Here is a 12372-nt window from a genome sequence, read left to right on the forward strand (position 1 = left end):
CCCGCCCACCCAGGCCAGCCATTGGTCGATCAGCGGAGGCGACGCTGCCTGTCAAACTGATTCAGGAGCTCTCATTGGTTTGTTATCTGGGGAAAAATGACGCACCTTTTCCCTTTCGCGCGTCATTCCACCAATGACACCGGGCGTTCCGATTTAAAGGGCGTGTCTTGATTGAGGAACAGGCGCAGTGGTTTTAACCCGTAACGCGGGGCCTCCGCAGCCTTAACGCGCCGGAACGCTACTTATCAGAAACGGACACGTCACATACTGAAAGTACTTAAAGTACTGAGCTCAGCTGACGTATAGACCAGGGGCCGCAACCCAAATGTTAAGGAGAGCCGTTTTGTCCTTTCAGCAAAAATCAAACCAGCTTGGGAGCCACAACATTTTAACTGTCCATTTTAAAGAGACATTATTGGCTTTAGAGGTACAGAAAGCTCTATGTTTATATCATGGAACGTACAAAGGTTTACATCTTAACATTTTAGACTTATACTTTGCGTTGAAGGTGCACTTTGTACATGCAGACAAGACCAAGGAAATGATTGTTGGGCTCTACACACAGAACCACACACACCCCTGTACATAGGTGAGACAGAGGTGAAAACCTTCAAATTCCTTGGCATCCACATCAGTGAGGATCTCACCCGGTCTCACAACACACACCTCATCATCAGGAAGTCCCAGCAGCGACTGTACTTTCTGAGAAGGCTGAGGAAATCTGGCATGCCAGCCAAAATTCTCAGCACCTTCTACAGGAGTACGATCGAGAGTGTTCTTACCAGCTCCATCACGGTCTGGTATGGAAACTGCACTGCTCAGGGCAGAAAGGCTCTCCAGCGTGTGATCAACACTGCACAGTCCATCTCAGGAGCAGCCTTCCCCTCACTACAGGACACTTATCACACCACGGTCATCAGGAGGGCCCACAACATGATCAGGGACCGTACACACCCCCAGCACAGACTCTTCACACTCCTACCTTCAGGCAGATGCTACAGGAGTGTGAAGTCCAGGACTACAAGACTGACGAACAGTTTCTATTCACAGGCCATCAGGCTTGTGAACACCTCACACACTACCTCTTCCCCCCTCCCACTCTGAACTGGTTTAACTTTTGGCCGACTTTTCACTCAATAACTGCACCTTACATACACTGTTGATGTCAGAACACTACTGTTTACATCTGTTAATGCACTTTATGAAGCGCTGCTCTACATACTTGCACTACGCACATGTAACTTTAATCTTCTTCAACTTTGCTCACATAACTGTACTTTACTTTTGTTTTCAGTGCTATTCTTATATTTTATATATTCTATTTTTTTTCTCTATTTTTCAATTTTTTATTCTAAGATCATATTAAGATTATATTTGGTGAATGGAGGAACAGCAAAGTAAGATTTCATTGTACAGTGTAACTGCCTGTTTCTGCTGTGCATATGACAATAAAACTCTTGAATCTTGAATCTTGGCTTTAAATCTGTCTCAGTCTGTGCTGATGTGCTAGAATAAGCTAAAAAATATAATATAAACAAAAGCACAGAGTGACTTTGCTCTGCTTTAAGCTTTAGCTCAGCTACAGCCGCTTTTCTCGCATCTCTGGCAGGAAACTTTTCCTCAAAAGTAGTGCAGTTTTTGTAAAATGACTCTCAACATTCGACTTTTTTTGAGGCTGAAGTCGTTTCTCATTCGCCAGTTTCTTGTTCAAATTTCCCGTTCCACCTTAATTATTCTCCAGGGCATATTTTGTTTTTTCCATCTGAATTTACATGCCCAAATCGTAAGGTAAATTATTCAGTAACTGCATGAAATAAACGTACATTTTTATTTTATTTTTTTTTTTTGTAAAAGCTCCCCTCAAATTAACAGAACGTGTGTTTTATGATACACATATCGCTATATGCCTACAATTTACTGCCAAAAGCCAAAAATCTTAGACGCTCTTTGTATTATTTTATAGAAATAATGTTTACAGAGCAGATCACTGAAGAGACGCCATCTGTTTATAGTTTACAGCCCAGATTTGTGGAAAAATTGTGAGTTCAGCTTCTTTTATTATAAAGGTTTGAAATTACATCACCCATCTATTTGACTGGAAAGAAGACAGTTACAGCTCTCATACGACCCCCACCTTTAGAATGTAGCTTATGAAATATGAAAGTTATGAAGAATAGGACGAAGTGCGTTTTGGAACCAACAGTGGTTCGAAGGAGTTGAAAAGGTTAAATGGTGCCAGAACGTAACTGCTGTGCCATTTAAGGTGGAACGGGAAAATTCAAATAAGAAGCTGGTGAATGAGAAGCTTCACTACTTTTTTCAGCCTCGTGACTTTTAGAGTTTGACAGTTTCTCGTTGCAGATCAAACATATCAGGAAAACTGAGTGTTTATAAATGCGAATGAGTGCATTCGGCTGCAAATTATTGATTTTCATCTTACGTTTTTCTTTTTGCCATTTCGTTAGCTACTAGCTAGGAGAGATTGTCTGTGTTGCTATGGTGACCAGCAGTCTGCGCTGATCTTCAGGGTTAAAGGGTGTTCTACATTAACTCCAGAGTTTAAGACCATTTATTGTTAAACTGTGTTGAATGATCAGCAGAGCTTTATTTTACTGTAAAGGAGGATTATTTTATTTTTACCTACAAATCTAATTCAGCTGTGGAGCCAAAACAGGGCGGTAAAAGAGCCGCATGTGGCTCCGGAGCCTCATGTTGCTGACCCCTCGTCTAGACCCTCAAAACTGTTATAATATCATGACAAGGAAATATTGTGCTGTGGTTTCAGAAAAGCCATTCCTATTGGCAATAAGTGCCTTTGCTCAGCTAAAGCCTGCTAATCTATGTATTAGTTACTCTGTTTACAGAAAGAGTCTCTAAACCAGCAGCATTGTTCTACTGCACTGATCTCATTATTGGCAAAGGTTGGAAAACAACGTGGCTTAGCTAGAAAGTCACCTGGTGTAAATAAGGTGTGGGAGGTTTTATGATTTTGAGTAGCTGTTTCTTGACCAGTTAGTTTAAACCCTGCCTAAGTTTCTGTTTCATTTATTGTAGTAGATTTTCCAGCCAAAGACCAAACTTTGTTCCCTTTAAACACCATCTGACATTTTATATGAAAGATAATATGAAAAACTATATAAACATCTTGAACTGAAAGCCCCTATTGCAGGGGGATCCAAACTTTTGCCCTGGGAGGGGTTAAATCAAGAAGGTTTTTTTTCTGTACAAAATACAACTTTAAACAAAGAACTGATTTAATAAGTTGCATCTAGTATAAAAATATGTAGGTTCTCTTTTTAGGTGAGGGATAATCACGCTTCATGGACCAACTTTGACCTGTGGGCCACACTTTGAGCAGCCCTGTTATGCTGCTATATATTAGGCTTAACTAATCTTATATAATATATGTATTATTTTAATCTGTGACTACTTAAAAACAACAAAAGTACTCAAATAACTGGACTGTGATAATGTAATGTTTATGTAAGTGTTATTAAGTAAATACATGTGTAAGTCTTTTTAAGGTTTGTAACACTTTGCTGCCATCTACTGGTAAAAGACGATTTTTAAAAAAACAAAACGAACAAACAAACAAAAAAAACCTTTCAAGTGAAATACAGATCACTGCAACAGGTTGATTGTTTAACCAGCAATGTGGAATTACATATATATATATATATATATATATATATATATATATATATATATATATATATATGAACTCACATTTTTTTGTCTAAAAAATATGAATATATATATATATATATATATATATATATATATACATATATTTCATAAGCTACATTCAAAAGGTGGGTGTTGTATGAGGCTGTAACTGTGTTCTTTCCAGTCAAATAGATGGGTGATGTAATTTTAAACCCTTATAATAAAAGAAGCTGAACTCACAATGTGTATATATATATATATACACACACACACATATATGTTTATATATATATATATATATATATATATATATATATATATATATATATATATATATATATATATATATATATATATTTTGTGTGTATTTTTTTATACATATAAATATATATAGAGCCACCTGCTTGTAGACCTGGAAACACTTTCAAGTAAAATACAGATCCCTGCAACAGGCTGATGGCTTATCCAGAACTGTGGGATTTCAGTGTATATAAAATATATATATATATATATATATATGTGTGTGTGTATATAAAACGCCACCTGGAACAGAAGCGCAATACCAATACTCTCACACACACACACACACACACACACACACACACACACACACACACACACACACGTAGGCAGTGTTACTGTTCCAGGTCTACCAGCAGGTGGCGTTCATGATCTGTGGAAGCCAATGGCGTTCAAGTGCTTCAAGTCTTCATTGGTTTCCTCTATTAAAAGTCTATTTATGAGTCCAGTGAAGACAGATTGTCCATATAAACCACCATTTTTTGGCATTGCCTCTTGTCCATTATCCATACCTGCAGGAACACCCGGCACAGTGTGTCATTGTTTGTTTACTGCTCCACACACCTCAGCCTGTGTGTGGGTCTGACAGTTTTATCTCGGGTGGATTCCTGATTGCATCATTCCTCTGCTCTGTCCTAATTGCATGTCCTGCCCTGCAATGTTTGAAGAAGTGGTCACTGCTTTTCTGGAGAGGGGCACACCTTGGCTAAACATCAGTATCACATGTGAATGAAAAGGCAAACCGGCCGTACAGCTTCAGGCGGCAATCCCAGCAAATATAATGCAATCCTTTCCCACCAGCTCACCTTTAAATAAATAGAACTGCAGGTCAATTATGTTTTGCAGATTGGCCACGACCTTCTTTCCCTCTCGATTAAACCGTCCTGAGGCATTTTCATATATAAGCAGAGGAATTTGTTTAGTCACGGAGATGAAAAAACCACAAATGATTTGTCATTATCTAAACTTCATCAGCTTCCAGCTAAAAGACGGCTCAGTGCGGCTCATCACTGAGAGACTATTTTGTGGTGTAACCTATTTCTGTGTAAACATAGACAGTCATGAACTTACTGAGTGACAGTCATGTGTTGTCGATGACTGACTGAAGAAAAGAGTTCTCCTGGAAGACGATCCCAACACGTCATCTAGTTTTATTGGTTTGAAAGGTCAGTATTAAAGCTCTCCGGGTGGAGATACGAGGCGTCTTCACAGTAGGACAAGTTAGTTGTTTTGTTCGGCTGAATACAGGAAATTCTTGGAAACATTGAGGGATGTTTTGTGCTTTGAAGAAAGAAGATCTTCCCCTCGCTGAGTCTGCACTTAGGTCATGGCCCCCGTCCCGGGACATGGAAAATTAATTTTCATACTACCTATCAGCCAGTCAGTCTCATTCAAATCAGAGCGGCCACTACAGCATAGTATTTTCCATTCACTTAAGTCATCCAGGCGACACATTTCCTTTGTCTCAAGGGAAACAAAAACAAAGCGATATCATCTTGGCTTTATGGTAAGAACCTCTGTTTTTACATCACCAACAAGAACACAGGCAATGCAAACAGCACTGGTATCAGGCTTCCACTGTTCATCAACAACTTCTGATTGACAAACGTCTGACAGGAACGGACTCGGGTTATCATTTGAAGGTAATCAATATCACAGACACCTGAGTGATCATGTCTTGGTTGGCTAATAGGAACACAGGACTTCCACTGACTGATCAAAAAGTCTGTATAAACACATTATCAAGACGTAAACAAAGTGATTCGGTGTGGTCTGATGTAAAATGTGCCGTTTTAGAGACACTTAAGCCACAAGAGTGGTAGGAACCAGAAGTCCTAAAAGCTTCTAAAAGCTTTTTAATTAAATGCTTATGTAATCATGGCAAGATGCCCGAGACATTGTTTTGACAGCTTTGTTTTTATAGTTTTGGGATAAAACTTTGGCCTAAAGCATCATTTTTAAACCTATTCATTGCAGAGCAGAACATGCAGCGTTATAAGGCAAAATAGTTCCCAAAGAAAAACAATTTATAGTGTATATAAGTGTATATATGCCGCTGTATCTCCAAACTGGTAACTTTACAGGAGAAGCAAAAAACATGCTTTACTTTTAATGTAAGTCAATGGAACCAGACTTTTTTCCAAGTCATTTTGGACCATTTATTTTGGTCCATTCATCATGAAATTTACACACAATGTAAAGGGCAACATGCATTTTCAAATAATGTCAAAAACTGAAAAAATATGAATATATATATATATATAGATACACACATATATAAATATATATATATATACATACACGCACACACACAAACACACACTCAGAAGACTCGTGTAGGTTCACTGGTGGTTTCAGACTGTAAATAACATGGCTAATGTCAACCACTTCACATCCACCCTTTTCTGTTGAGTTTACATCTCAACAATTGAATTCTTCAGACTTTCCTGCTCTTTAGTTGAGCATTAAAGGTATTTCCATACCTGCATTCTTACAGAAAACCTAGATTAGTTAGATAAACTATAATAGAGGTAAAGTAAGGTAATTCTATGTTATGCTTTCAAATCAGCTGCACCACTGAGGGCTGAAGGTAACCATGCAGGCCAGTCACAAGAGTCTAACCTCGGGCTTAACCCGGGCCGGGACAGCGTCCCTGTGAGTTTCAGTTCGCGTCTGTTGTGCTGAGTTGTTTGAGAGCTGGGCGAGCTGCGGACTGAAGGCTCGTCCCTCTGAGGCCGGTGTTTGTGGAGAAGCAGAGAGAGACACTGTTCTGCATTCACAGCGGCTGGCAGCTCAACTTCCTTCCTGCGTTTTTTCTTTGTACGTTAAACCAAACGTAGCCGAGCGCTCGAAGCGAACTGCAGAGGAGCACAACGACACATCTGCCTTATAACACCGGACCTGGAGCGAGTATAACCTCACCAAGTTCGCAGTAAAGACTCGAAGTACGGCGCTCAGACTGAGACGTGGGTTTGTGTTTATTTACGAAAGGGAGAGTGACTGACGGTTACTGACCAGACGCTCCACGCTGGTCAAAAACACGGTGAGTCTCTTTTTCTGACTCCTCTACAGCCTCTAACGAACAAACCAGCACTTTTAAGACAGAAACGAGTCTTTTTTGGGTGCCTTTAGTCGACGGGAAATGCCGCAGCTTAAACTAAGACGTCGAGTCTGGAGTTTGGAGAAGATAAATAAGCTAATAGATGCTTTATGACAATGTAATAATGCAGCTTTGGTCAAACGTCTGTGTAATAAAGCGATAATACGTCACTGTTTTACTAAAATAACGCATAAAAATCAATATTAGCAACAGACACATGGATGTAAACCGTAGAGTATCCTAAATATCGACTTTGCTCTCTGTTATTGTTGCATCCGAATACGTTTCTGCTTGGCGAGGTGGGCATCGGATGTTGTATTCTTTCAAACTTCTAACCACATGTTTTTGAGAAAAAGGCGAGACGTTGTTGTTTCTGAAACTGGAAACTCTTTGCATTCATCTGCACCAGTTCATTCATGTTGTACACACTCGCTGGTGAAGGTAGGATATTAACACCCACCGCCTCGGGTAAGAGAGTCACCACGTGTTTATTGACTCTCTTTGTATTATTTTATATGCTGCTCCATACAGCACAACCCTAAATGGTGACTGAGCATCAGGTCCAGCTTCTGACATTGTACAAGTGCATTTGCAGCGTAATATGAGGCAGCATTCTGTCAGGCATAACCCTATTTTGTACACTCTCAGAAATAAAGGTGCTAAACTGTCACTGGGGCAGTTCCCCTCTTGTCACTGGGGTGGAACCCTCGAGGGTCCATCTCAGTACCTTTAGTCAGGGAACATAACTGAACCATAATCCACTGAAATGATATGTTCTAAGCTGTACTGACTCCACACACCCCGTCTCGTCTCCAGGCTTTTATTTTACTGTTCTGTTTAAAACATTCGGTTATGAAAAGGTACAAATACGAACTTTTCTCCTGGAAAAACCTATTTAAGTTTCACAATCAGACCTTAGAACCACTGTTGGAGCTTTGTGGGAACATTTACACTGTTTGTACCTTGATGAACGAAAAATGTACCTGCACAGATCCTAACAGTGTAGACATGATTGCATTAAATTTGCTTAATCTCACGGTCGATTGTTATTCTTCGTGGAGCTAAAATGTTGAGGTATAACTGACCAACACTAGACCAGTACTTTAGTAGCTATCTACTCTAGATTGGTGAGAATAACCTGTTTAAAGGGCTGGAAAGGAAGAGGTGGCAATTATTACACGGCATATGGACGAATATACTGCCAGCATGCCATGCAGTGTAAGACGAGAGGCTGCTTTGTGTTTCCCTCTTGTTTTTTTGTCTCTTTACTTTTGGGCTTTATGCAATGCCAGGGCTGCAGGTTCAATCTTTGTGGGTTATACATTTGAATCAGATTCGTTTGTAATTTGCTGACTGTCATTTTCCATTTGGGTTCCCTGGAAGCAGTCGCCTTCGCTGACACACGGCGGGGCAGCTGCTACAAGTGTGTAGCCATAGCACATGTTTAGGATGAATGCATTATTTGTATTAAAGCAACACAGCATGTGCCATGATCCATAACATCGGGTGTTGGACCTGTTTTTTCCTATTAAACGAGACTGCACTGTACAGTCTGAAATATAAAAGACTCCTTGTGCTTCCTGTGATCCACGACGGATCACAAGGAGTGTCAGTTAATCAAATTTCAAATCTCTCCTTGTCTTGACTTTTTTCCCATAAATGGGAATCGCTAATGGGTTCCACTCGGCTCGTTTCGCCTTAACTCTAATCCCCGAATGTTTAGCATCAGTGGAGCTGAGGCCTCACGGTTTTTCTTAATCGCTTTGGTGGTTTGTGACATTTCCTCTGGTGTGGTGTAACTCAAGAGTAATTAATGCTGTATATGTATCTCAGTTTCACCAAGCTTCTGGTTGGGTAGAGTACAGTTGTTAGGCTAAAGGTCTGAAGTATTAAAGCATGTCTAATGTTATTTTCCTCTTATGAGGCTTCAGCATTTTATTAATATTTTTTCTGTTTTGCTCAATTACATAAAAAACGTTCAGTTCTTGGTGAGATCTGTGTGTATTTTTGCCAACAATTGGGAGGTTTTATCCAGGATACGTTATGCTGTGGCTCTGAAACTTGAGGACCTCCTCCTTTACTGATTCAGCAATGCATGGCCGATTACCTCCAATATTTAGGGGGTGAATTGCTGCTTAGGGTGAGATTCAGGAGACGGTGTGACTCCTGAGGGATTTTTGTGAGGATCTACCAAGCGTTTGACTTCGTGGACCGTCTGCGGATCATGTTTGCTTTCATTTTGTAGATATTTGATACCAGCTTTTTTACTGCTTAAATCTTTTTTTCAGGGCTGAAAGATTTGTGGAAGAGAATATGTAATGGAAAATATCTAATCTGACCAGTATTTCAATTGGGATTTTAAATGTGATTATTTTCTTTAAATTGGGATCCAGACGTGCTGTTTTTATGCCAGTGAAAGAACGTCGGCTCTGCGGTACTCAGTTAAACTTCTACACTTACAACTTCAGACAACTGTAAATAATGTAGGATGTAATTAAAATGGCAGCTCATAGAAAAATGATTAATCACTCAGTCATAGATAGTGATCTCTGCTGGTTTTATAGTAATTATAATCCAGATGTTCCAGAATGAAAGTTCATTGTGCAGCTAGCAGTCTGGAACGGTTTGGTCTCTGGTCCACTGATGTTCCTCTCAATTCTCTCTGAATCCAAATTGTGTTTTTACTCTACTTGCAAAATTATAATAACCTTGTTTTTCTTCTCAACAGCTTCCCCGGGTTCATGTACCGGCAGGGAATACAATGACTGAATGAAGCACACCGGCTTGTGTCGCTATCCAAGTCCACTTTCCAAGACCCCGACTTCATGATGGTTGGCTGCAGAGGCCAGTGCAGTGTCGATGACTAGGCCTAAATGGGAGCACTTATGGACAGAGCCAGCCTGCTACTATGGCTGCTTATGCCCTGAACAGCCTGATCATGATGAACCCCAATAACTTGACTGATAAGAGCAGCCCACGGACTGGGAGGCCTGTGCTGCCGGTGCCGGACCGCACCACTTACTGCCCACTGCTGGGCAGCAGCCCCTGCAGCCCTAGTAGCTTGAGCCCTGGCTCTTCTGGAACGGCTTTTGTCTTTCCCCCGGTGGCGACTACCACCAGCAGCACAAGGGCACGCTCGCCCTGCCGCCCGCCTGACCTGCTGGGGGTGAACGTGGGGACCCGGGTGCGGCGACTGAGTGGGTCCAGTCCAGAGGATGACCAGGAGGAGGTGGGGCGGCGCGCCGCTCAGCAGCTCCAGCGCAGCCGTGAGCTGCAGAACGTGGAAGTGAACAAGAAGGTGAACTTGTTTGAGGCACATATATCTGCCAGTGCTCAGAGCAGGGAGCTCCAATGGAGCCCACGGCTTCCGAGGCAGTCCAGCCCAAATCGTGGCCCTCTGCCTCAGCCAGACAAGCTGTGCCCTGTCCCTGTCTTGGGGAACCTTCCGGACGCACAGAGCAGGGACCACCTTACAGGGATCCCCAAGGAGCTGCAGAATGGGAAAAACTGTCGTGAGCCAGAGGGACACGTAGAGGAGAACGACACGGGCTACCCAAACACGAAAGAGGGCGGCCCGCAGGGGAGCAAATCAGAGGGAACTTGGAGCGGATTTGACAGCCCTGTCAGCAACCTCTCCAGCACCTCGCAAGAGGTTAGCAATGACTTGGCCACCTCTGAGCAATTGGAGACATGGACTGAGACGTGCTTGACGGAGGCCGGGGCTGAGCCAGCGGAAGCACTGCCTCAGGCTGAGGTGGAGGGCAGCTGCCTGGAGGTGTCCGCAATCCCTGCAGTCATAGTGACGGACCACGGCATGGAGGCTGGCGGGGAGGGCCAGGAGCCTGAGGTCAGCCCGCGGATCTCCCGAGCCCAGCGGAAACTCTCCTCCTCGTCGGCCTCCTCCACAGGTTTCTCCTCCTCCTGGGAGGAATCGGAGGACGACATCTCCAGTGACCCGGAGCGCACGCCAGCCTTCTTGCAGACTCAGCAGAAAGCGGTGAGTCCAGCTCTGATGTTTTTCTGCTGCAGGGTTGGTTTTAACACCTAAGCCAAGCAAGGTGTCATACTATCGTCGTACTATATGTTTATCTTTATTTTCCGACAGAAAATGGACTTACATTATATTTTCAGCTGGCCAGGGCTTCTTTCCTGCATGAGTCTTATTTAAGAGTGAGAATTCAGTTCATTTCCTCCATTAAAGGCTAGCATGTTGATATAAGCTTTGCTTCACTGCATCTGCACTGAAGCTGAGCTTTCCTGTTTCTGTCTAGTCAGTATTCTCCTTGAGTAACGCTTGACATTCTCACATACAAAGGTACTTCTGTGTCCCGCTGACAGACTGCGGGGACTTTTCTCCCGGACTTTTGCTGGCCGCCCTTTAAGTGGAGCACAAAGGCGGATCCAAGAACAAATAGCTCAGTACAAGGTTAACAAGTGGGCCTGGGTCTCATATAACCTATTTTATGGGTAATTTGCCAACAAATCATCCAGTTGCTAAAGAAGAAAGTGCATGTGTTGTGGCCATTAGTACGTTTCCTATTTAGCAGCTGTAGCGTTCAGCAGGTCTGTTGTATAGTTGTGTGTAATGCTGGGCTATGTATCGTCTAGACTGGAACACCCTGATATAGACATGCACTGATATTGCTTTTCAGTTTTAGTGATACTTTTTCAAAAAATAAATACATAAGTATACATAATGAAGGTGTCCCTGTTGTCAAGCACTTCGTTTTAGTTTTTTTATTTTATTTTCTGGACTTTACTGGTATGTAGGACCTGGAAGTTAACGGCAACATGTGTCAGTTACTGGGTGCTTCAGATTGTTTTGAAGGAATTATTCAACAGCCCAGTGAAAACAAGCTATGTCAGGTTTATAAGACATTAATAGTAGGCCAGTAATTTTATTAATGCTGTCCTATTCAAGGGCAACTCCACCGACTTTTCAAAATTTCTGCATAATTCAATAAGTGGTATATAAGCAAAGTCATTCAGAATGGTTTAACGGGAAATAGTGCAGTATAGAGAAACTCACCGACTCTGATTTTCTTTACAGTGGTGGTTATAGGAACCAGGGGTCATGATCACTAACAAAGCAAATATAGCCACTTTTTCAATCTTTAAAATGACCTGTGAAATTTCACATATTCGTAGTTTACATATGTAATATTGATGAAAAATGGTGAGATATTGCCTGATACCTTTATATATTTGGAGAGCATTGTGATATTGAATTTTATCACCAGTGCAAGCCTGTCGCGAATGAGTCGAGCCCACGTTCTCCGGGGCACGTCTCATTGGCCGGACTGTTG

At 41.9% G+C, this 12372-nt stretch overlaps 1 protein-coding gene across 2 annotated transcripts in view; it reads left to right on the forward strand.

Annotated features, from left to right (window-relative positions):
- Positions 1-5358: 5358 nt before the first annotated feature.
- The window catches only part of itpkb (inositol-trisphosphate 3-kinase B), a 49533-nt gene continuing 42519 nt past the window's right edge, over positions 5359-12372 (forward strand). Inside the window, exons 1-2 of one of the 2 annotated variants that reach the window (XM_036581190.1) lie at positions 5359-5473; positions 9795-11063. In XM_036581190.1, coding sequence (XP_036437083.1) covers positions 9975-11063 — 1089 coding nt within the window. In that variant the 5' untranslated portion in view covers positions 5359-5473; positions 9795-9974. Of the gene's footprint in view, positions 5474-6614; positions 7010-9794; positions 11064-12372 lie in introns of those variants that run through there. The other variant, XM_036581189.1, reaches the window with a different exon arrangement.

The sequence above is a fragment of the Colossoma macropomum genome, unplaced genomic scaffold, assembly GCF_904425465.1.
Source record: "Colossoma macropomum unplaced genomic scaffold, Colossoma_macropomum, whole genome shotgun sequence".
Lineage (NCBI taxonomy): Eukaryota > Metazoa > Chordata > Actinopteri > Characiformes > Serrasalmidae > Colossoma > Colossoma macropomum.